General features: G+C 35.1%; 1 protein-coding gene across 1 annotated transcript; it reads right to left on the bottom strand.

Moving 5' to 3' along the window:
• Positions 1 to 8,639: 8,639 nt before the first annotated feature.
• On the bottom strand, positions 8,640 to 9,560 carry LOC100023046 (putative olfactory receptor 2B8). Its single transcript, XM_016429695.1, has one exon. It carries the CDS (start codon positions 9,558 to 9,560, stop codon positions 8,640 to 8,642), a length of 921 nt encoding a protein of 306 aa, XP_016285181.1.
• Between the last annotated feature and the right edge of the window lie 17,502 nt (positions 9,561 to 27,062).

Raw genomic sequence — 27,062 nt, forward strand, 5'->3', positions numbered from 1 at the left:
TGTCCCAACTTAGACACATCCTCTCCAGCATTCATTACTTTCCTTTGCTGTCATGTTAGCCAATCTTCTAGGTGTGAGGTGATACCTCAGAGTTGTTTTGATTTGTATCTCTCTGATTATAAGAGATTTACAACACTTTTTCATGTGCTTATTAAGAGTTTGGATTTCTTTGGATGAAAACTGCCAGTTCATGTCCCTTTCCCATTTATCAATTGGAGAATGGCTTGATTTTTTTTGTACAATTGATTTAGCTCTTTATAAATTTGAGTAATTAGACCTTTTTCAGAGGTTTTTGTTATGAAAAATTTTTCTCAGTTTGTTGATTCCCTTTTCATTTTGGTTTTGTTGGTTTTCTTTGTACAAAAACTTTTTAATTTGATATAATCAAAATTGTTTATTTTACATTTTGTGACTCTTTCTATGTCTTGCTTGGTTTTAAAGCCTTTCCCTTCCCAAAGGTCTGAGATGTATCCTATTCTGTGTTCACCTAATTTACTTATAGCTTCCTTCTTTATGTTCAAGGCATTCACCCATTCTGAGTGGGTGACCATTTATCTTGGTGTAGGGTGTGAGGTGTTCATCCAAACCTAATCTCTCCCACACTGTCTTCCAGTTTTCCCAGCAGTTTTTGTCAAATAGTGGTTTTTTGTTCCAGAAGCTGGGGTCTTTGGGTTTGTCATATACTATCTTGCTGAGGTCACTTACCCCGAGTCTATTCCACTGATCCTCCTTTCTGTCTCTTAGCCAGTACCAAATTGTTCTGATGACCACTGCTTTATAATAGAGTTTGAGATCTGGGACTGCAAGGCCACTTTCCTTTGTATTTTTTTTTCAATATTTCCCTGGATATCCTTGATCCTTTGTTCATCCAAATGAACTTTGATATGGTTTTTTCTAGATCAATAAAATTTTTGGGAAGTTCAATGGGTATGACACTAAATAGATGAATAAGTATGGTTACGTAGGTCATTTTTATTATATTGGCTCATCCTACCCATGAGCAGTTAATGTTTTTCCAATTGCTCAAGTCCAGTTTTAGTTGTGTGGAGAGTGTTTTTAAGTTGTGCTCATATACTTCCTGTGTTTGTCTCAGCAGATAGATTCCTAAGTATTTTATTTTGTCTAAGGTAATTTTGAATGGGATTTCTCTTTCTAATTTTTGCTGCTGAGTTGTGTTGGTGATACATAGAAATGCTAGCTGATGACTTATGTGGGTTTATTTTGTATTCTGCAACTTTGCTAAAGTTGTTGATTATTTCAACTAGCTTTTTAGTTGGTTCTCTAGGATTCTTTAAGTAGACCATCATATCATCTGCAAAGAGCAATAACTTGTTCTCCTCCTTGCCAATTTTAATGCCTTCAATTTCTTTTTCTTCTCTAATTGCTACTGCTAGTGTTTTTAATATAATGTTAAATAATAAAGGTGATAATGGGCATCCTTGTTACACTCCTGATCTTATTGGGAATGCATCTAGTTTGTCCCCATTGCAGATGATGTTTGCTGATGGTTTTAGATATATACTGTTTATTATTTTTAGGAAAGACCCTTCTATTCCTATACTTTCTAGTGTTTTTAATAGGAATGGGTGTTGTATTTTATCAAAGGCTTTTTCTGTGTCTATTGAAATAATCATGTGATTTTTGTTGGGTTGCTTGTTGATACGACCAATTATGTGGATGGTTTTCCTAATATTGAACCAACCCTGGTATGAATCCTACTTGATCATAGTGAATAACCCTCCTGATCACTTGCTGGAGTCTTTTTGCTAGTATCCTATTTAGGATTTTTGCATCTATGTTCATTAGGGAGATTGGTCTATAGTTTTCTTTCTCCTATTTTGACCTGCCTGGCTTTGGAATCAGTACCATGTTTGTGTCATAAAAGGAATTTGGTAGAACTCCCTCTTTACTTATTATGTCAAATATTTTGTATAGTATTGGGATTAGCTGTTCTTTGAATGTTTGATAGAATTCACTGGTGAATCCATCAGGCCCTAGGGATTTTTCTTAGGGAGTTCTTTGATGGCCTGTTGGATTTCTTTTTCTGATATGGGATTATTTAAGAATTCTATTTCTTCATTTGTTAGTCTAGGTAATTTATATTTTTGTAAATATTCATCCATATCACCTAGATTGGTATATCTATTGCCATATAATTGGGCAAAGTAATTTTTAATGATTGCCTTAATTTCCTCTTCATTGGAGGTGAGGTCCCCCTTTTCATCTTTGATGCTGTTAATTTGCTGTTCTTCTTTCCTTTTTTAAATTAGATTGACCAGTACATTGTCTATTTTGTGTGTTTTCTCAAAGTACCAGCTTCTAGTCTTATTTATTAGTTCAATAGTTCTGTCACTTTCGATTTTATTAATTTCTCTCTTAGTTTTTAGGATTTCTAGTTCGGATTATTACTTCTAGGGGTCATTAATTTGTTCACTTTCAAGTTTTTTTTATTTGCATTTTCAATTCATTGATCTCTGCCCTCCTTAATTTGTTAATATATGCACTCAGGGATATGAATTTTCCTCTGAGTACTGCTTTGGCTACATCCCATAAGGTTTGAAAGGATGTCTCACCATTGTCATTTTCCTCGATTAAATTATTAATTGTTTCTATGATTTCTTCTCTAACTGATTTTGGAGTATCATATTATTTAATTTACTATTAATTTTTTATTTGGCTCTCCATATACCCTTACTGATCATTATTTTTATTGCCTTATGGTGTGAAAAGGCTGCATTTATTATTTCTGCTTTTCTGCATTTATATGCCATGTTTCTATTACCTAGTGTATGGTCAATCTTTGAGAATGTGACATGTGCTGCTGAGAAGAAGGTGTATTCCTTTTTGTCCCTATTTATTTTTCTCCATATGACTATTAACTCTAATTTTTATAAGATTTCATTCACTTCTTTTACCTCTTTCTTATTTATTTTTTGATTTGATTTATCTAAATTTGATAGCGGTTGGTTCATATCTCCCACTAATATGGTTTTACTGTCTATTTCCTCCTTCATTACTCCTAGTTTCTCCATTAGAAATTTGGGTGCTATACCATTTGGTGCATACATGTTGATTAGTGATATTTCCTCATTGTTTATAGTCCCTTTTAACAGAATATATTTACCTTCCCTATCCTTTTTAATCAGATCTATTTTTGCTTTGACTTTGTCAGGTATCATGATTGCAACTCCTGCCTCCTTTCTATCAGTTGAGGCCCAGATGGTCTTACTCCACCTTTAATTCTGACCTTGTGAGTGTCTACCTGCCTCATGTGTGTTTCTTGAAGACAACATATGGTAGGGTTTTGGATTCCAAACCATTATGCTCTTCGTCTATGCTTTATGGGTGAGTTCATCCCATTCACATTCAAAGTTGTTATTGTCACTTGTGGATTCCCTGGCATTTTTATGTCCTCCCCTAATTCTGACCTTTCCTCTTTAGCTATAACCTTTTAAGCCAGTGATTTACTTTAAATCAGTCCCCCTAGTCCCCTCCCTTGATATGTTTCCCTTTCTAGCCTCTCCCTTTTTGTCCCCTTCCCCTCCCCCCTCTCCTTCCCTCATTTTTGTGTTCCCTCCCCTCCTCACCACCTTGGTTTACTCTTCTCCCTTACCCTGTTGGATAAGATAGAATTCAAAATCCCAATGGATCTAGATGCTCTTCCCTCTCAGAGTTGATTTCACTGAGAGTAAGGTTTAAGTGAAAACTCTCTTCCCCTCCTTCTTATAGGAGAATTCTTCCCCTCCCCTTCCCATGTGTATCTTTGTGTGACAAAGATTATTCTATTTAGTTGTTTTATTTTTCTTTTTCTTGTAGTATATCTTAGTACCATCCATGATCCCCACTCCCTTTTTCTTTCTATCCCCCCTTTTTCCATATCGTCTTGATGCCCCAAATTTTCCCTATGCATGATTCTTCTTACTACTCTAATGATGCATACAATTTTTGAGAGTTACACATTACATTTTCCCCACATATTAACATATATAATTTGATATAAATTTAGTCCTTATAGAAGAGAGTTTGAATAAAAGAAAGATAACATGTTTCTCCTCTTCCCTTTCCTTCATATTTACCTTTTCAAGTTTCTCTTGCTCTTTGTGTTTGGATGTCAAACTTTCCACAGAGCTCTGGTCTTTTCTTTACAAATACTTGGAAATCTTGTATTTTGTTGAATACCCATACTTTCCCCTGGAAGTATATAGTCAGTTTTGATGGATATCTGATTCTTGATTGAAAACCCAGCTCTTTTGCTTTTCTGAATATCATATCCTATGCCTTACAGTCATTCAGAGTGGAAATTGCTAGGTCATGTGTGACCCTCATTGGTGTTCCCTTATATCTAAATTGTCTTTTTCTGGCTTCTTGTAAGATTTTTTCTTTTGCTTGAAAGGTTTGGAATTTGGTAATTATATTCCTGGGAGTTGTCTTTTGGGTATTTAGTGTAGAGGATGTTCTGTGAACACTTTCAATGCCTATTTTGTCCCCTTGTTCTAGAATCTCCAGGCAGTTTTCTTGGATGACATCATGTATTATATCAAGATTACTATTTATTTCTGGTATACCAATGATTCTCAGATTGTCTCTCCTTCCTCTGTTTTCCAGGTCTGTCATCTTGTCAGTGAGATATTTTATGTTATCTTCTAATTCCTTAGTCTTTTGACTTTGCTTTATTAATTCTTGCTCTTTTGCAAGATCATTATCTACCAGTTGCCTTATTCTGACTTTTAAATACTGGTTTTCCTTTTCAGTTTGGTCTGACCTGTTTTTTGAGGCTTCAAGCTATTTCTGCATTTGCATATTTTGGTCCCTCAGATTGCTGAGTTCCTTTTGCATTGTTTTCCAGTTTTCCTGCCAGAAGGCTTCCATCATTTTTATAATTTCCAATTTATATTCCTCAAGAGCTTGTGGAGAATTTCCATTTCTTTTGGAAGGTTTTGGAGCATTTGTATGTGTTTCCTCTTCTATCTCCTTTGTATTTTGTATTTTTGCTCCATAAAATGTGTCCAAAGTCACCCCCTTCTTCTTGCTTTTCTTGGTGTTTGGAAACTGTTGCACCTCTTCATTGTTTGCCATCTCTATGGTTTTTCCTCCCCTTTCCAGTCAGAAATCTGAGTGGGGAGGGCTGACTCTCAGTGTATGGGTTTGATGATCCGAGGCTTTAGCCCCAGGCAAATTGTTCATTCTCCACAGCTATGCTGTCTTCCTGAGGAAGCCCAGGGTCTGCCCTCCCCTGCCTGCTGACGTTTCAGGTGTTACTGCTCTCAGTTCTCTCCTGCTGCTTCTCCGCTGCCTTACTTCCATGCTCTGAGCCTGACACAGCACTGTCTGCAAGGTACCCCTGTGCCTTTGCCTGCCTCAAGGTTCCCGGCCTTTCAGGAGGCCCTGCACTCTAGGGGGGAAGGGTCCTGCCCTCCCTGAGCTCTGAGGACTTCTGATGGGATTATGTTCAATTGGGTTGGTCTGGATGTGCCCTGAGGTCAAAGCCTCCTGTGAGACTATGATGGAAGGACCCAGCCATGCAGCCCCCCCCCCATCTCTCCAGCTGCTTCCCTGCAGTCTGTGTTGGATGCCCCAAGCCTGGCCCAGGTTGCTTTTAAGCTGTACCCTTCAGATCAGCACCTTTGCCGGCCAAGAGGTTCCCGCTGCTGCTGGGGGCTCAGTGCTCTGGGTTGGCAGGGAGGGGTACTGGGATCTTCCTTCTACCTTCCCCTTAGACCCGAGTGTTCTCAGATTCTGGCTTTTGGGGGGAATACCTTTTGATTTGAGTCCAGAAGGAGGGTTCCCTGCCATTGTCCTGTTGTTAAGTTTGAATTTCAGTCCCTTAGGAGCATTCAGTTTGTGATCAGTAGGGAAGAGTTTTTCAGAGGTCTGAACTTTTGCTGCTTCTAAGCCACTATCTTGACCAGAAGTTCCCCTGGTGTTTTCTTTTAACAAATATTATTTAATTTTTGTTCCTAACAACAATCTGATGAGGTAATTGCTAATATTATCCATAGTTTATAATTGAGGTAAAGTATTATGTGATGAGTTGACTTAGAAAAGATTATGAAGGGAACATAGGAGAGTCTAGTTTTGTCTGAAATGCTGCCTTGCACCTACTAGATTGACTCATGTGACAGAAAAGGAAAATTATTATTTTTGGAGGAGATGAGAGGAAATTGAGACACTCATATTCTATTGGTGAAGTTACAATCTGATCTAACCATTCCAGATAGTATTTTGGAACTATGTTCAAGGAACTGCAAAACTGTGCCTAACCTTTGATCCATCAATACCATTATTAGACCTGAATCCCACATAGATGTTTTAAAGGGTGTGGGAAATGACCACTTTGTACAAAAACACATATTGCAGTCCTTTTTGTGGTAACAAATAAGTAGAAATTGAGGGGGTGTCAATCAAGTGAGGAATGGCTAAACAAATTGTGGTATATGCTTGTTAGAGAGTACTATTGTGCTATAAGAAATGGCAAATGATAAAGTCAGAAAAAATCTGGAAACACTTACATGAACCATTCCAAAGTTAAGTGAGCAGAACCAGAAGATCATTGTACAAAGTAACAGCAATATTTTTATGAACTGTGAATTATTTAGTTATTCTCAGCATTACAGTGATCTATAACAATCCCAGAAACTCATGATGAAAAATGTCATCTGCCCTCCAAGAAAGAACTGATGGAGTCTGAATGTAGACTGAAACGTATTATTTATTACTTTGTTTCTACTTCTTTTTTATTAAATTTTCTTCCCAAAAATGACAAATATAGAAAAATGTTTAACATGACTGCCTATGTGAAATCTATATTAGATTGTTTACTAACTTAGGAAGAGAAGAGGGGAAGGAAGAAGGGAAGTTAGGAAGGAGGAGAATGATTTGGAACAAACAACTTAAAATATGAATGTTGAAAATTTATTTTACATATGAAGGTGGAAAAATATAATTGTATCAAAATAAATAAAAAATAAAACCCCTCATTTTCAGTGGGAATAGTGGAAATGGAGAGAAGGTATGTATGAGAAATTATAGTTAAAACAATTGATAGATAAGTAATTTGACTTGGACTTATAAACCTCAGTTTCCATGAAAATAATGATTTTATTAGCAAAAGTAAGGGAAAGTAAAGACATTATTTTAGTTCTAAAGAACAATAGGAACTTACTTTTAAACTATTGCATTCCCAGTAAAGTAATTGATGTTAAGTTTTTTCATGGTCAGTGACAGTGTCTTGCCTTGATGTTAGCTACAATCACTTAAGATTTGTAAAACACTACATTCTTTTCAAACAAAGCACAATTATTTCCAATATAGTATTATATCACAATATGCTGAAGTGTAATTTAATCAATAAATATTTAGTAAGTGATAATGTGCCAGACATTGTGCTAAGCATAATGAGGATATGAATAAGAAAAAGAAATGCAGTTTCTGCCTTCAAGGAGTTTTCATTCTAATAAATAATAAGAAACCCCTGCCCAGAGGAAGTTTAAGAGGGAAAAAAAGTATAAAACTGCACCCTGTGCAGAGGCATATAGAGTCCAGTTCAGGGACTGTAGCTTGTTTGGAAATAAAGAGTTGACTTGTGTCTGTGAACCCTATTTAAATGGAGGTATTTGAAGGAGTTCTTTGTTCTACCCTCAGCCCTCCAATCAGAGAGGTTACTGAGGGTGATGAAGAGATAAAGATAACAATGTATTTTAGAACCAGAAAGATATGGGTTCTGGTCCTGCCTCTGAAACACAGTGGCTATGCAAAAAAAAAAAAATGGAGAATTGGCTTGAGCATTCAATTATTCAGGCAGATTTCTGACTAAAAGTTATATGCAAACTGCTAGACAGTCAGTAGAAGGAATTTCCACACTGGGAGTTTCCCAAACAGATGGAAACTAATCCAAACAAATTATTATAGCATCTAGTTCATGTACAGGATGAGGAACATACAAATACAATACTTAAAGGAGAGCTATGAAGCATTTAGGCAAAATATTATTTCCATTTGACATGGAAGTAAACTAAGGAATGTATATATTCACTTGCCACAAGCTATGGGACTAATTTCTAACTATTCTGGAATTAAAATCTTAATTAAACTCAATTGCCTTGCTTAAAGTCAATAGCTATTCTCACTTTCATGAAAGAGAAACATTTTAAGTAGAAAATAACAAATATACATTTAACTGAAGACAGAATTAAAATAAAAGGTTTTAGGGCTATGATATTAATTTTGAGCTAGAAAATTTGGACAATTAAAGTTATATCATTATCCCTATGCCTCCAGATTATTGATCAACATCTCTCAAAAGTCAGAAAAAGAAGGAAAACTCTCCATTTCTTTTCACAGAGGGAGTTAATCTATTTCTGTGTTTCAGCCTATTACAAGAATCTACTCTCCATTTATTGATGACATTTTGATATCTTTTTTTTTCCCATGGGGCAATTAGGAGTATATTTTATCACATAGATCATGTATGACAATGGCTCTGGGAAGGTAGAATTATACATTTTGGAAATAATGCCTTTGACAGAAGTGATTTAATGCTGAGTTTAGAAGGAAATGGGAGCACATGTGGATGTACCTTACCAAGTCATAGAATCAAATATTTACCTATTCTTAGTCTATGTTTCTTCAGAACCTTAGTTTCAACCCAGCAACCTTGTCAGTGCCCCTTTCACATCTTTGTTCCTCAAGGTGTAGATGATGGGGTTAAGAGTAGGGGTAATCACAGTATAGAAGAGGGTGAAGAACTTGGTTTGACTCTGGGTATATTTCTTTTTGGGTTGGATGTAGGCAACAAGTATTGTTCCAAAGAATAAAGTTACTACCACCAAATGGGAACCACATGTTCCCAAAACCTTTCTCCACCCTCCACTTGACTTTATCCTCAATGTGGTCCTAGCTATGAATCCATAGGAGACTAGGATAAGACCTAAGGGTATCATAACATGGAGGATACTGGCTATGCAAATCTCAGTTTCTATGAAGGTGGTGTCCACAGCAGCAATCTTAATCAAGGCTGGCTCCTCACACATAAAATCATCCAGCCTGTGATGACTGTAAAGAGGCAAATGAAAAGTTAGATTTGACTGAACCAAGGACTCTAGGAAACCACTGATCCAGCTCACAGCTGCCAATTGTTTGAGAAGCCTTGGGTGCATGATAATAGCATAGTGAAGGGGCTGACAAATGGCAACAAAACGATCATAAGCCATGACAGTTAGGAGAATACACTCAGTGCAACCTAGCCCTAGAGCCACAAAAAACTGAATAATACAACCAACGTAAGTAATGCTCTTATCAGGACCCTTAAAGTTCCATAGCATCTGAGGAATAATGCTGGTGGTGAAGCAGAGATCCAGGAATGAAAGGTTAGAGAGGAAGAAATACATTGGAGTGTGGAGTTTAGGGTCCAGATAAGATACCAGAATGATGGTTGTGTTCCCCACCAGGGTCAGGAAGTAAAAGATGGAGACAACATAAAGAAGGACTATTTCCAGTTGGGGCTGGTCAGAGAAGCCCAATAATATGAACCCTACTGAACTGCTTTTATTGGATCTTTCCATTGCCTTTTAACAGTGATTCTTCTCCCATTGATCTTTCTCTTATTTCATTCTGTGGGAAGAATGCCAAAAAAGTTCAATGATACATAGACTACCTCTATATTAGTAGCATGTTGACTAAATAAGCAGATAGGTGATTTGAAAACAAGATAATTAACAGACACCAAAGTACAGAGTCACTGGGTGCATCCCTCAATAGATAGGATGGAAAGATTTGTTATACAGCATGAGATTTTTGCAAAGAATTAGGCAAAGGAAATAATCCAACAAACTTTTTAAATTAATCTCTTTCCATATCTTAAAGTAAGGAAAGATGGAAGAAAGGATAAATGGGCTGGGAACTATAGAAAAATTCTAGATAAGATCTTTGACAGGTCAATGAACATAGACATAGATAAAATTAAAGATAGCAAGGTACTTAGTTAGGATGGAGACTAAATCTATTGTTTATTTGGTAATCCAGAGTTCTATCAATGGAAGTCACCATGTTCTTTGCAATTTAGAGTTCTCTAAAAGACTAGAGATTAATTCATTTGACCTGAATTATATAACTAATATGTGTCAGATTTCAACCTACGTGGCTTTGTTCTCTATATCCCAGCTCTCTCAGAAAATGGACATGTTGACCAAAAGATAGATTGATGAAGATATCATTATTTATTGTTACTGATGCAGAGAAATTGGTATAGAGGTTTATAGATAAATTGAGTCACAAAAAAAGACAGAAATAGAGCAACAATTAATTGAGAGATATAAAAAAATCATTGTAATCATTATCACTATTATTACTAGAATCACCGAATCTCAAGGTTTAAAGGTATCTCAAAGATAACCTAATATAGCTCATACCTGAAAAAAGCTTGTCTAATATATATCCAATAAATCCTTTGTATATGCATATACAACCACTATTTGGAAATTTTCAGTAATGTAAAACTTGCCACTCATTTAGACTGGTTATTCCACCACTGAATAGTTATAATTGTTTGCAAGCTTTTCTTTTTAGATTACAGATCTACTTCCTCAGTCTCTACTCATTGGTCTTAATTCTGTCTGAAGCTATGCAGATTAAGTCTTATTTCTCTTCCAATGACATCTTCACATAATGGAGAAAGTTATAATGTCACCAAAACACCTTTCCTCTGAACCAAATATCTACTAATGAGATGATTTATCACCATTCTGGTCATTATTCTCTGAACACAAATTAATCTGTTAATTTCTTCCTTAGAAGGTGAACCTCTAACTGAACTCAATATTCCATCTATGTTCTGAACAGGGTAGAATATAGTGAGACTATAATCTCACTCATTCTGGAAACTGATTTTATTGGTAAAATTTGAAAAGAATCCTTGTTCTCATATCTGTGTAATATTTCATGTTTATGAATGTAGTAATTTTCATGATATTGCTTAAAAATAAATTGAAAACATGTAAACAAAATTTAAGATGAAATGGCTGAAAATGAGTTCTTTTCTATTAAGCATAATTGCTCAACGTAAAAGTGAAACAATCAACTCAGTTGTTCTCAGTTTTTATTTCTCTTTGTTTTCATCTCTGTACCAGCCTTAACTCCTTATCCTTTTTCTCATCTAGAAACAACTTCAATGAGTCATAGATCCAAAGAATTTCAGAAGTGGAAGAGAACTTCTAAATCATTCATTTTATGGATAAGGAAATAGATGTTAAAGGCAATTATGAAATACTTTCAGTTTCACAGATATTTGATTACAAGGTCAATATGAAACTCCTTCATCCTTTATTCTTGTTTGTCAGGAGTGCAAACATTCACTGAAATTTTCCTGAATTAAACACTGATATTATACTAACATCCCTCTCCCTATTTATTATACTTACTCATTTCCTAAGGCTTCTCCATTCAGTTAAAACACGATCTCTCATATCTCCTTTCTGTTCCCACAGGCACAACAGAAGTGAAGGCCTTTTATGCTAGATTTCTGATTTCTCATTAAGGGTCTGAAGTCCAGTCATGTGTCTGTTCTCTCCCTCTTCAATTCATCATACACATGCTTTAATAATAAATATCTTTATTCATAAATGCAGTTAGCCATTTCTCTCCTCTCATGAAAACCTTGAACAAGAGATATAACAAATTTATACTATTGTAATGAATGTTCAGAGGGTTTAGAATAAACCTATAATGTTTCTATATAGTACTTTGACATTTAACAATTTCAACAATCTCCCAAGCTTAATAAGTTTTATTCCTATGGTTTATATTTGAACCAAACTAGACTACTCTGCCACACCACAGTTATGAGTATTTGTTAATTAAGTAAGCAATAAAGGATTATTCATAGGTTGGGTAATAGATGAATAGAGAGCTGAGTTTGAATGAGCTGGATTTCTTTAAGACAGAGAAGAATCTCAAAAAGGGATGATGGAAAGAGAATGATCCCAAGGAGTCTTGGGAAAGGCAGTTGGATTCAGAATTTACTCTTTGGATTTTCCTGACTAAGGAAGGTGGTTCAAAGAGCTTGTTCTGTGAGATGAAGAAAATCTGTTGGTATTTCTTGGAAAACATCCTAGCAGACAAGAGAGAAGAGTGGTTGCAGTTCCTCTGTTTCGCCAATAGGCAACACTATAGTGTTACTGCTGAGTGAAGTGAGAATTTCAACAATCTGAGGTGAGGAAGGAAGAAATCCAGTTTATATATTACTGCTTATAAAGCTTATTTTAGTGATACGATAGATAGTTAATTGCAAATTTAGTTAGTATAGAATAAGGAGGATTGTCTTTTGGCTATCAAGAAGAAGGCTTTTGCAAGCTAGAATTTGGGGTTAGTTATAGAGTTTATTAGATTAGGATATATATATGAAATACTTCCCTACCTTTTTTTTTCCTTTTCCTCTCCCTTTCCTTGAATTTTATACATAAAATAGTTGTATAGATATTTAGTCTGAGCAGAATTCTTCCGACTGCTAGAATCAGTCATCTTTTACCTACTATCATCTCAACTCAATTGAAAACCCTGACCACAGCCTTTATCAATAATTGGTTAATACAAATTTCTATCAATAGCTAGGGTTAATATATTTTTCATAAATAACATCACCCTTTGCCTTATATTTTACCCCCTCTAAACATTTGTTCACACTGCTTCGTAATTCTGAAATGTTTTCTACTTTCAGCCTTTAAACTCCTACTAATCCTTTAAAGCAAGATGTAAAAATTGGAGGTGATGAAAAAGATGACCACATCCATCTGAAAACAATCAGAGAAGCCCAATAGGGAGAATCCCACTGGGCTACTCTTATTAGTCCTTTCCATTGTACCTAAATCATGAGTCCCTTCAATTTCATCTTTCCTATTGTCTATCCTGTGGGAAGAATGACAGAAATCTTCAGGGATAGGTACTTCACAGAGATGGGTAATGCAGCTTAATACAATGATAGCTAATAAACAGGTTTTAAACACTAAAATAATATAGAAGCATTTACACATATAAAGGTTAGAAATTTATCTATAAACTGATAGGATGAGTACTGCATGAATAAAAAGAGATACCAAAATCATATTCAATTCATCAAATTAATTATTAGGCATCTACTATGCATGTTTAAGACTCTATAAAAACAGTGTGATAGGAAACTTGACATGAATCAACTAAGACATAAACCTAAATCCCTGCACATCATGATAGCTTCAATTTTATGCTTTCAGCTACATAGAAATTCATAGGAAAAAAGGTCTTAACAAAGAGATCAATATCTATAGGTCCCTTTTTGCAAAGATTACTAAGATATAATTTTAATAAAAATAGATGCACAAAAACATAGAGACAGATACATAAATAGATTAGAGATAGACTGACAGGTTATAAGGGCAATTATGTTATTACTAGAATCACAGAATCTAAAACTGAAAAACTTCAGTTATGCATTATAATTCATATTTAAAGAAAAAGTATTTTAATAATGTTCCTGAGAAGTTACTCTCCAAATTAATCTCCAATACAATATAAAATCTCCTACCAACTAAGATAGGTAGACAATCATTATACTATTGGGTAATTCTAATTGTTACCAAGTTTGTCTTTCCAAGGAGCAGAAATACATATCTACAATTTTCGCCTGTTTTTCTAGTTCTGTTTTCTGGGACTAAGTGTAAAAATTCTAATGCTTTTTCTACATGACAATTCTTCAAATAATGGAGAAACTATCATTTCCAGAAAATGTCTTCCATTCAAAGTAACATTCCCCAGTTCCTTTGCCTCATCTTATTAAGGTCTGATTTCCTATTTCTTTCAACACCCTAATCACCCTTTTCTGAATACATATGAACATACTTAATTTTCTTCTTAAATTCTTATACCAAGGACTCAACTCAATACTGCCAAACTGACTTAACCAGAGATGAGTATAATTGGATTTTCATGTCTCTCCTAATTGGCCACTACGAATCTACATTGCAGTTTAATGTTGTCAACTGTTATAATGTATCAGCTATGTAGTGTACATTATGGTATATAATGTGGCTACATTTTGTATTCTTTTATGTCTATAAATTTCTTTTTATATATGAAAGCTACCTTAAACCATTATAAAATGGGAAAACAAGAAAATTTAAATCAGATTACCTGAATATTTGTCTCTTTTTCTATAGTGGATATATGAGTAAAACTTAGGACAATATAATAAAGCTACACTAAACTAGCTCCTTTTCTTAATTCCCATGCAAGTGATTTCATTACCATGCCATATTATTGATAATTCCTCAATATCTAGAAACAACTTCACATAATCATAGGTCCAAGAAATGTCAGAAATAAAATATACTTTAGAGAACTATAAAATCTTGTGTCTTTACTTAACAGAGAGGAAACTGAGGTTAAGGAAAATAATAAAACATCTGAATTCACATCGTTAGTCTGATTTCAACTTACCCAAAATGTTCTCTCTTTGCCCAACATTCTATGAAATGAAAAACTATTCTTTGCATTTTCCAATGTTGAAACACTGATGTTATATTGACTTTCCCTTCTCCTTCACTTTTTTTTAACTCTTCCCTTCCATCTTGGAATCAATACTGTGTATTGGTTCCAAGGCAGAAGAGTGGTAAGGGCTAGGCAATGGGGGTTAAGTGACTTGCCCAGGGTCACATTGCTGGGAAGTGTCTGAGGCCAGATTTGAACCTAGGACCTCCCGTCTCTAGGCCTGGCTCTCAATCTACTGAACTACCCAGCTTCCCCCCCCCTTCTCCTTTGCTTTCTAAATAAAATCAGTTTCCTTAATTCCTGTTGATTATGCCTCAATAGCATTATTAATCTTTTCTTTGCCTTCTGTTCCCACTACCACCACCATAGTGGTATTGGTTTGGCCACATGACTTATGCTGAAAACCTCACCAAAGTGCCTTTTGTGTTCATTTTACTCATATTATTTTTATTTTTTATGTTACCAATTACATGTAATAACAAATTTCTACTTAAGTTTTTTAAGTTATGTAATACAGATTGTCTTCCTCCATCCATATCCTCTTCCTTCTGGGATCTGGCAAACAAATTCAATCTAGGTTGTACATACATTATCACGTAAAACATGCATCAATATAATTCATTTTTGTGAGAATAATCATATAAAACCAAAACTTCAAAATACAAATATAAATAAACTAAAGTGAAAAACCATATGCTTTGATATATATTCTGACTCCAACGGTTCTTTTTCTGGAGGTGGGTAGCATTCTCTGTCATAAGTCTTTCAGAATCATCCTGGATCATTGTAAAGTTGAGAGTAGCTAAGTCTATCACAGTTGATTATTTCACAATATTGCTGTTACTTTGAACAATATTCTCCACATTCTACTTATTTCATTCATCATCATTTCATCAAAGTATCTATTTTCTTTAAAGTCAAATACTACCTTATTAACCCAAGATTGAGGAGTAACTCCAACCTTCCTAGGCTTAGATTATAGAATTTTGTCTCCCTAGTTTACTTTAGTAGTTGCTATTCTAATTACATTGTTACTCTCCAGTCTTAATGTGTTCTGTATTATATCACCTCTGTATCTATTCAATCTGTTACCAGTTCCTGAAACTCCATATTATTAGACAAATTTTGAATTCCTATTTCTCCTTTAGATCCCATCTGAAATACCACTTCCTTTGGGAAGTCTTCCCTAATTATACCACCCCCTAATTACACCACTAGTCAATGCTGATCTCTCTCCAGAGACATCATATAGCACCTAATTTTTTACCTCTAATGAGCTTATCTTTTTATATCTTATACATTATTACATATCAAAGTTATTTGTATATATTGCATATCATTTTATAAAATATATCTTTATGAAGCTAAGATGGAGCATATTTAAATTTTATAACTCTCTCAGCATCTAGACTAGTGCTTTCCACAATATGGCTATATAAAATATATATGTATATATATATTTGACAGAATTATCTTAATTGGTTAGGCATATTTAGACAAGTCAATAAGTTTTTGGTTTTAGTAGAATGCTTACTCAGCTCATGAATTTATAGAGTAATGTAGTTGTCCAAAATTATATTATTGTCTTTTGCTGCATTATAATTCTATATCTTCCACGAAAAAGGACATGGTAGTCCCACTGCCTTTGGCTTGATTGTACCATATCTAAAGCACTGTATTCCATCTAGGCATCTTAATTTATGAAGGATGATGATAAGCAAAAGAGTGTTACTTTTAGGCATATTGTTTGAAGAGTGGTTGAGGATACTAGAAATAAACAGAAAAAAGGAGACATGGGAAGAGGCAAGGTGACATACTAGTTCAAACAGTTTAACATAAACTGCACATAGTTTAAAAATGGTTTTCTGGAAGAGAGAATAGATTGTACTGCTTGGACCTAGAGGTCAGGTCTTGTTTGTCAAAGATGCTTACAAGAATTGTTAGGGTATCACTGTGTGATACTGGTTGCAGGTATAGATCCTTTAGTGAACTACTCTAATTACAACTGGGAATAATAGTTAACATATTTTTTATTTAAAACTATAATAAATCTCACTTAATTCTCCAACTCCAAAAATCATTCCTGAAGTTTTTTCTTGTACCTCTTCATTAAATCCAACCTGCAATTGGCATTTTCAGCAGACTAATACACCTGATAGGTTATTTTGACTCCTTGGAATCAAAGCCTACTAAGGATTAGGTGTCAACAGGAATCAACTCATTTTCAGATATATCTCAGGATAACTCAAGTGCCTTCAAAGATCCAAATATTTTCCTTGGAAACACGATACATGACCTTTTGTAGGCATTCCAATTCTAGGTGTCCTTGTTCTCTAGTTCCTGGTTGTATGTTTATACTGCACTTAAAGTTGTTCCCAGCATTTTCCTCATCCTTCTAACATTATCCACTAATTACTATCTGTTTTACCTCGGGGAAGTCACATTAACCTTACTGAGATTCAGTTTTCCTATCTTTTAAATGGAGAGGATGATACTTTTCTATCTTCCTCATTGCACTATTACAAAATTAAATGAAATAATGTTGAGCATTTTGTAAACTGCAAGTAGTAATCATTAAAATATATGTAAGCAAATATTACTGTTATTTGTTGCTTAGCTAATGATGGATGAAAGCTCAAATAAAGAGAGATGTCATAATACAGAAAAAACTGGTAAATTTGCCCTTGGCTATACAAATAGTTTTTGCAGATAGAAACAACCGATTCTGTCCTTCATGAGCAATAATCAACAATAAAGTCCTTATGCTAATTACTTATTCCACAATAAGAGAAAATATTTGGAATAAAATGCTTTTCAGAATTGGAAGGAATATAAAAAAACATCAGACCACCACTGGCTGAATTAGTAAAACCATCCCCAAGAAGTAACCAATTCTATTTCCATTCCCTTCACCCCTCTTAATATGATAAAGGCAACTCTGCCTTCTTGGAAAAGCTTTAGTCTTAACTACAGCAGTTGGAAAACTGACAAGTACTTCTGATAGTTCTACTAGTCATAATATCAATGCCAAGACATTTAATTGTAAGGGCTGCTAGAGGAAGAAATAGTAAAGCTGATCATCTGCAGGTTAAATTTGTTCAAGTTAGATTTTTCTAATTTCTTCAGTTAAGGCCTCTAGGGTCTCCCTCTGAAATAATTTCTGGGAGGTACCATGAGAGAAATATGTCTGCAGTGAGAAAGAAGCAGCAGGCACTTTTATCTTTGTCCTTGCAGACAAATAATAGTCCCTTCTTTTGCCATTCTATATCATCTAGCTATCCAATGTTTAAAAAGAAGTTCTGCTTAAGGAGAAGCTTAAAATTCCTTTCAGCCATGTCCATGTTGAAAAGTGATTAGAATTTTTTTAACTTGGATAAGCAATTATATTTTAAAATTATTTTTATTTATTTTATTAAACATTTCTCAGTTACATGTTTAAAATTAATATTTTAAGTAGGATTTCTAAATTCTCTCTCTTCCTTCCATATCTCTCCTCTCCTTGAGAAGGCAAGTGATTTAATTTCAATTATGCATGTAAGAGCATGTGGAAACATATCACAACATTAGCCATGTTGTGATAGAAAACACAAAATAAATAAGGTTTTTTAAAAAAATATATGCTTTAATCTGCATTCTGAGTTCCTTAGTTCTCTCTCTGCAAATGAATATAATTTTTTCAACATGGGTCCTTTGGAACTGTCCTGGATCATTTTCTTGATCAGAATAGCTAAGTATTTCACAGTTGATCATGCTACACTCTTTGTGTTACTGTATACAGTGTTCTCTTGGTTCTATTCATTTCATTTGCATTAGTACATGTAAAGATTTCCTAGTTTTTCTGAAACTGCACTTCTCAGGATTTCTTATGGCACAATAGTATTCTACCAAAATCACACACCACAACCTGTCCAATCATCCCCCAATTGATGGGCATCCTCTCAATTTCCAACTCTTTGGCATCATATATATTATACATCCTTTCCCCCTTTTTTATCTCATTGGATTACAGTTCTAGTAGTCATATTGATGAAACAAGGTATATGCACAGTTTTATAGCCTTTTGGAAATAAATCCAAAATGTTTTTTAGAATGGTTAGACTAGATCATAACTCAATCAGGCAGTGCATTAGTGTCTCAATTTTCCTACATCCTCTTAGCATTTGCCATTTTCTCTTTCTGTCATTCATACCAATGTGACAGTTATGTGATACCTCAGATTTGTTTTAATGTATATTTTTATCAGTAGCAATTTTAATATAGTAGAGAATTTTAATATAACTATTTATAGGTTTGATTTAATATTCTGAAAACTACCTGTTAATATCCTTTGACCATTTATCAACTATAGAATGTATCTTATTTTCATGAATTAGAATTAGTTCCCTATATGTTTGAGAAATGAAGCCTTTATCAGAGAAACTGACTGTAAAAATTGTTTTCACCTTTCTGCTTCCCTTCTAAACTTGATTGCAATGGTTTTATTTTTGCAAAACATTTTAATTTAATGTAATCAAAATTATGCTTTTGCTTCCCCATAATTCTCTCTAGCCCTCATCTGTTTAGTCATTAATTCTTCCTTTATCCATGTAATATTTATTGGGAAAGGTAAATGGGAATTGGAAAACTGAGATAATAATGGGAGGTTTGTATGGGGTAATGAGGAATTAAGGGGAGAGAGGGTATACTGCCTGGTGAGGCAAAGGAGGGAGATGCCCCCTGCTGAGAGGAAACAGCAGGGGTCTGATAAGGACTCTTTGTCCTGGAATGACTGAACTGAAGTTCAGCTCCCTCTACGACCAGAAAAGATAGTCCACTTATCTGACTGTGAATTCAAATAATATAAAGTTTAATAACCAGTTGGGATTGGAGTTTTTCTCAGCTTCAGACCTGAGGCCAGGCCCCAGAGGCTGGAAGAGGGTTCTCCCACTCCCATCTACTCTATATCAGTCCAGTTTTGTCTTTTTAAAATCTTAGTAGTAGACAGAAAGCAAACAAGAACAGGTCTAACCTTCAGAAGCGACTGGGCCTGAATCTTCCGGCTGAACCAAGAAGAGGTGGCACACCACACCAGACTGGGCTGAACAAGCTCCTACCTCCTCCAACACCCAGAAGCCAGACCCCACATGGCAGGAAGTGCTAGTCACAAGACCCAACTGCCACTCCCAGTTGGCCCCTTCCCCCACAAACTGTCAGTCTTATTTCCTTTCCACAATTGTCCCCTTTTTTGTTGTGACCTTCCCAAGGTCACATATTTATATTATAGTTACCAATTTAGTAAATGTACTCTAAGTAATTCTTAGCAGGAAAGTTTGGATATGGGTAGTTTTAGGGTTTTACAATAAATTCAGTACAATAAATATTGAACAAAACTAGTATAAGAAATTTGAATCTTAGTGCTAATACTCTAAGTTAACTAAAACTAATATACTATTTATAGAAATTATTTACATATGATACAACAATATACATTGTTCCACATCATGATGTCAATCAAATAGAAACATATTTCTATTTGCCTAAGACCTTGTGGAACTAACTATTTACATATTTACATTTTGCATAAATACAATTTCAGACACTTGTTTATATAAACAAGGTCTCTCAATATGTCAGTTTGTGATTTTGTGTTTTGTGTCTAATAGTGTTGTGTTGAATTAATACTTATCAAGTTTCTTCAGATTTCCACTTCTCATGTTGACTGATGGATCTCTTCTTTCTTCCATGTTATGTAGTGATGCATGCTATTTCCCTAATATGTGAAATTACTTTTCTTTTATTATATCAACACACTCCGTCTTACATATAAGTCTCATTTTCAATTTGTCCTCTTCTTATAGAAATAAATTTACAAAGTTCAAAGTCTTAGCTGTCCATTTCAGCTTTTCCTCTTTCTTTCTTGTCTCTAGTAGCTTTTCTTGATGCTTTTCCTCTGGGCTGGTTTAAAATCTTTTCCTCTGGGATGCTTTTCCTCTGGGATGCTTTTCCTCTGGGTTGCTTTTCCTCTGAGTTGTTTTCCTCTGGGTTGCTTTTCCTCTGGGATGCTTTTCCTCTGGGTTGCTTTTCCTCTAGGCTGGGAAGTTGTCTTGAAAATTATTTGTCATTATTATTTCTTTGTGCTATATTTTTATGTTAATCAGTTTTTGTTTCCATTTCTCAGCACTATCTGTGGTCTAATTATCTTCAATGTCTGTTACAGTGATGTTGAACATTTTCTGGTTTCACGTGGGAACAGTGAAACCATGAGTCTTTCCCTGCAACTTTTATAGCTGTTGGGGTAGTAAGCAATACTTCATGTGGTCCAGTCCATTTTATGTCTGTAGCCAATTTTCTATTGAAATTTTTTAAGTATACTATGTCTCCTGGTTTGATGTTGTGCGAATTGTAATCCAGTGGTACTGTTTATTGTATCAAGCCCATTTCATGCAATTATGCTATTCTTGTCTGTAAAGCTTGTATATATTTTGTTAATTGACAGTCTCCACCTATAATGGCAATGTAAGCTGGTTTACAAGTCATTCCTTACCAAATTGCGTGTCCATATAGCATCTCAAATGGAGAGATGTGCAAATCTCCACTGGGTCGTGTTCTAAGATGGAACAGAACTAATGGCAGAATGTTTGTCCATTTTTGGTGTGTTTCTGCACAAAATTTTCCTATCAATGTTTTAATGTCTTTATTTAATCTTTCCACTTGCCCTGAACTTTGGGTGTGAAATAGTGTGTGGTATGTTGCTTGTATTCCTAGATTTTTTTTATAAATTTCATTTAATATTGACTGAGTAAAGTGACTTCCACAGTCTGAGTCCAATTTTGAGGGAATCCCAAATCAAGGTATGATTTCTTTTAATAGGATTTTGACCACAAATGCTGCATTGTTCTTTTTGGCAGGAAAAACTTCTGGCCATCTAGTCAGTCTGATTATTATGACAAGGCAATACTTAAACCCTTTGTCTTTTGGCATATTGATAAAATCTATCTGAATGCATTCAAATGGAGTATATGCTAAGGGACGACCTCCTAAGCCTTTGGTCTTATAAACTCCCTGATTGTACTGCATACAAATTTTACATTTTTGACAAATTCTTATGGCATATGAGGATATTCCTGGTGCAGTCCAAAATTGTCTCACTGAATCGATCACAGCTTGGGTTCCACAGTGTCCTTGTGCATGTATTGCATTGCACACATGATAAAATAAATTTTTAGGCAGGATGGGCTTGCCTAGTCGCAAAAACCATATTCCTCTTATTTGTTTTGCTCCTAAGTTCTTTATCCATGATTGAATTTCCTGCTCATTATAGGCATCATTTAGATTGTCCTGTTCAACTATTGAGAAATTCAATACATGAAAAGGTCCTTCTCTAGCTCCAAATTTTGCTATAATGTCAGCTCTATGGTTTTCTAAAGACACACGATCATTAGCCCCTGTGTGTGATCTACAGTGGATTATTGCCACTTCCTTGGGAAGTTGTACAGCCTCAAGAAGTTGTTTTATTACTTTGGCATATGCGATCTCTTTACCTGCACTTGTCAAAAATCCTCTATGTTTCCAAATTTCTGCAGTGGCATGAATTACTGAAAAATGCATACTGGGAATCTGTGTAAATATTGACCCATTTATCTTTACCGATTTGCAAAGCATTTAATAAAGCAACTAGCTCTGCCCCTTGAGTGCTCACGTGCTTTGGTAAGGACGCATACCATAATGTCTCTGTTAGTGTTACTACTGCTGCTCCAGTATACCTTTCTCCGTTAACTATCCAGCTCGAACCATCGGTATACATTTCAATGTCGGGTTGTTCCAGGGGAGTGTCTTTTAAATCATTTCTTGGTTTTTCTACTACGGATATTGTTTCTTGGCAATTATGTATGGGTTCCCCTTCCAATGGCAGATCTGGAATCAAGGATTTAGGATTCAATGGTTGGCAACGTTTTAAAGAGATGTTTTCATTGCTTAGTATCACAAATTTTATATTGAGAAAGTCTTTGCTGTGTGAAAGCTTGTAAATGACATTTCTTCAATTTGGATTCTAGTTGGTGTGCAGAGTAGACATTAAGGGAAATTAAGTTTTGATCCTAATACCAAATCAAATGACTTTTGGATCATGGTTGCTGTGGCTGCGATTGCTCTCAAACAGGGAATCATTCTTTTCTCAATTATATCTAGCTATGTACTATAATATGCCACTAGCCTAAAATTGGGTCCTAAAGTTTGGACTAACACTCCAGAAGCTATGCCTCTTGCTTCATGTACAAAGAGATGTAATTCTTTGTTGTAGTCTGGAATACCTAAGGCTGGAGCTGTTATGATTGCTTCTTTGAGCTGTGCCAAGGCTTGGAGATGCTCTTTCATTAGTTTCAAAGGTTCTGTGACTGTGTTTTTGGTTAAGTCCGTAAGGCATTTTGTTATTTGGCTATAGCCTAGGATCTATTGTCTACAGAAACCTGTCACTCCTAAAAAGGCTCTTAGTTGTTTCTTAGTCTTTGGCACACTGAGCTTCAGTATGTCTTCTACTCTTTTCTTGGAAATCTTTCTTGTCCCCTTTTCCAAGATAAATCCTAGGTATTCCACTTTAGGCATGACCCATTGTAGTTTTGATTTGGAAACTTTGTGACCTTTCTTATATAGTTCTAGGAGGAGTTTTTTACTGTCCTGGTAACAAACTTTAGCAGATGGGGATGCAAGAAGAATGTCATCCACATAGTGCACAATTTTACTTTCCTTGAATCTGATGTTCTGTAAATCTTGTTGAAAGATTTGACAAAATGCTGTTGGGCTATCACAGAATCCCATTGATAATCTTCCCCATGTCATCTGAATCCCATTCCAAGTGAAAGCAAAGATTTTTTGGCTTTCCTTTGCAATTGGAATGCTAAAATAAGCACTACACACATCAACAACAGTATAATATCTAGAGTTACTTGGGATTTCTGAAATTATTTTAGATGGCCTTGGAATGACTGCATGGGACTTTTTCACAAAGTTATTTACTGCTCTTAAATCTTGGACCAGTCTCCACTGAACTTTTCCTTCAGAGTCACATTTTGTTTTCTTTATAAGTATTATTGGTGTATTATATTCTAAAATTGTTCGGATTGAAATTTTCTGATCCAACAAGCTTTGGATAATTGAGTTGATTCCATCTATGGCTTCTTTACTTAGTTTGTATTGTGGTATCCTTGGTGGTGTCCCTTCTTTAATTTCTACTTTTACTGGTGTTGCTGACTTTAGAATCCCTACATCTGAAGAATGTGTAGCCCAAAGTCCTTCGGGTATATCACTTGGTATTTCAAATATGGTACCTTCATTCTGAACTTGTTCATCATCCACTTGACCCATGAACAGCAATGGATAATGTTTTAAAGAGTCTTTGGGTAGATGTAGAAAGATTTTCCCCGATTTATCATCTTGAATAGTTACTCCAATTTTACACAAAAAGTCTCTCCCAAGAAGGTTGATTGGGCATTCTGGGATTAACAAGAATGTGTGTTCTGTTGTTAGGGGTCCTAGTGTTACCATTTTTTATTTTAGTTTTGGTACTCTCTGTTTTTTCCCTGTAGCCCCCATTATTTGTCTTATTTCCTTTCCACATCCATAGAACTCATAGGGACATTTTTCTATGTTTCCCAATTTTTATATCACTCTTTATATCTAAATAATTCATTCATTTTAATCTTATCTTGGCACACAAAATGAAGTTCTGTTATATGCTTAGTTTTTCAAACTGCTTTCTGAGACTTCTCTGTAGTTTTATTAGAGTTTGAGCTCTGACATGAAAACCTTTGGTCTTTGGGGTTATCAAACATTAGATTACAAAGGAAATTTACTACTTTTCTTATCTGATCTATTCTATTAATCTACCACTCTATTTCATAGCCAGTGACAGATTGTTTGAAAACTTGAATAGCTAAACCACCTTCTCTAACATTTTTATTGATTCTCTTGATATTATCAATTTCTTGCTATATCAAATGGATTTTGTTTACATTTTTCCCATTTTATAAAATAATTCTTTGGTACTTTTTTTTACATGATTCATGATCCATCCATATGCACACATATCCACTCTTTCCTCCCCTCTCCCCAAGCTGACAAACAGTTTCACTGGGTTATACATGTATCATTGTTCAAAACTGATTTACATGTCATATATATCTGCAATAGTGTAATCCTTTAACATCAAAACTCCAATCATATCCCTATCACATTACATGATCATTACATATTTTTCTAATGCATTTCCATTTCCACGTTTCTTTATCTGGATGTGGACAGCATTCTTTCTCACAAGTTCCTCTAAAATTTCCTGGGTCATTGCATTGCTGTTAATAGAAAAGTCCCATTACATTCTATTGTACCGTAATGTTTCAGTCTCTGTGTACATTGTTCTCCTGGTTCTTCTTCTTTTGCTCTGCATAAATTCCTGGAGGTCATTTCAATTCATATATGAAAGAGGTAACTAAATCTGAGTAGTTTAATTAGGTATAATTATAAGTTCAAGAGTGGTATTATGGGGTCAGTAATCTGGTTGGTGAAGGGTATACCAACCCAGGGCAGGCAGAGCCAGACCCTGAGTTAATAAGCACAGACACCAAATATAAACAGGACAGTTGGGTTTAATATCTAAGGGATGGGTAAAAAGGGCTTGGGATAGCTAAGCTTAAGAACAAAATAAACTTCCCCCAAAACAAACTGATAACTCCAGAAAGATGGTATCTACACTCAGTTATTCTCTACCTAAAGATCCCAGGTCCTACAATACACTACACTTCTCTAACCCAAATTTCCCCCTTGGATGGTGGTGGAGGTAGCAGGGTAGGAAGGTAATCAGGAACAGGGTTCAAAAGGACGATATCACTGACATATGGCTTTAGCAACTTTGCAGGAATATCTCAGCATACACAGGTTTCACAGGATCAGGTTGGATAAAAGGAAAGCCACATGAGAGAATACAACTATCCCACTAGGTACACCCTAGGAGAGTAGAAAATCCTCAACCTCCTGTTTCCCTGACTGTTAGGAAAACCAAAAGCCTGTCACTCCCCAACATTCTGGAACCTTTTTGCTTTGTAGAATTTCCTGCTTCTGCTTTGTAGCAAAGAGCTAATCCCTATATCCTTATAACATATGAAATTTCTCCAGTTAATTATTCCTTTTAGCACAATAGTATTCCATCACTAGCAGATACCACAATTTGTTCAGCCATTCCCCAATCAATGGACACCCCTTCTTTTTCCACTTTTTTGATATGACAAAGAGCATGGCTATAAATATTTTTGTACCTGTTTTTTTCCCCTTATTATCTCTATGAAGGACAAACCCATCAGGACTATGGCTGAGTCAAAGGGTAGGCATTCTTTTAAAGTCCTTTGCACATAGTTCCAAATTGCCCTTCAGAATGGTTGGACCAATTCACAACTCCACCAGCAGTGTACTAGTATCCCAATTTTGCCACATTCCTTCCAACATTTATCACTTTCTTTTGCTGCCATATCAGCCAGTCTGCTGGGTGTAAGGTGGCATCTCAGAGTTGTTTTAATTTGTATTCTTTTAATCAGAAGGTTTTTAGAACACTTTTCACATGCATATTGATAGTTTTTATTTCTTCATTTGAGAAATGCCTATTCATATCTCTTGACCATTTGTCAATTGGGGAATGGCTTGATTTATTGTCAGTTATTTAGTTCCTTATATATTTGGGAAATTAAACCTTTGTCAGAGAGTTTTGTTATAAAAATGTTCTCCCAGTTTGTTGCTTTCCTTCTAATTTTGATTGCATTGATTTTGTTTGTACAAAAACTTTTTTAATTTTTATATAATCAAAGTCATTCATTTTACATTTTGTAATATTCTCTGTCTCTTTCTTGATCTTAAATTCATTCCTTTCCCACAGATTTGAAAGGTATACTATTCTATGTTCACCTAATTTATTTATGATTTCACTCTTTATATTTATCTATCCAATTTATAGGCCCATTTTGAATTTATCTTGGTATAGGGTGTAAGATATTAATCTGAACCTAAGTTTTCCCATACTATTTTCCAATTTTCCAAGCAGTTTTTGTCAAAGAGTGAGTTCTTGTCCCAAAAGCTGGGGTCTATGAGTTTATTGAACATTGTAAGAGAGCGTAATGGTGGGAGAGACAGAAGGGGCTTCAAAATGTAGGACCAGGAAATCAGCTGCTGGAGGGGGCTGATTAAGGTATAGCACCTTCCTTTTTCCTTCACTAAGGCTAAATGGACTTAATCGAGCCTGGACCTGACCAGACTGGTGAATCAACCCCTCTCAAGCTTTCTTCTTTGCCTTTGAAATTCTTCCTCCTATTACAAACTTAGAAAACAGTCTTTTGTAAACTAAATAGCTACTTTAATTCTTTGAAAAGAAGGGTAGATAAAGGGTAGAGGGAAGAGATGGAAAATCCCCAATGACTTTTTCCCTATTAATTGTTGAAGGTTTTTTGTCACAATGTCACTTCAGAGAAATGGTTTGACTTTCCCCTAAAGGAAAGTGAGTTTAAGTCAGCAGAGGTCTTCAGTGGGCAATAACT

This window comes from Monodelphis domestica, chromosome 2 (assembly GCF_027887165.1).
Source record: "Monodelphis domestica isolate mMonDom1 chromosome 2, mMonDom1.pri, whole genome shotgun sequence".
NCBI classification, from domain to species: Eukaryota; Metazoa; Chordata; class Mammalia; order Didelphimorphia; family Didelphidae; genus Monodelphis; species Monodelphis domestica.

Coding starts and splice junctions, on each gene's coding strand:
- LOC100023046 (XM_016429695.1), bottom strand. CDS start 9,560: ATGGAAAGATCCAATAAAAGCAGTTCAGTAGGGTTCATATTATTGGGC.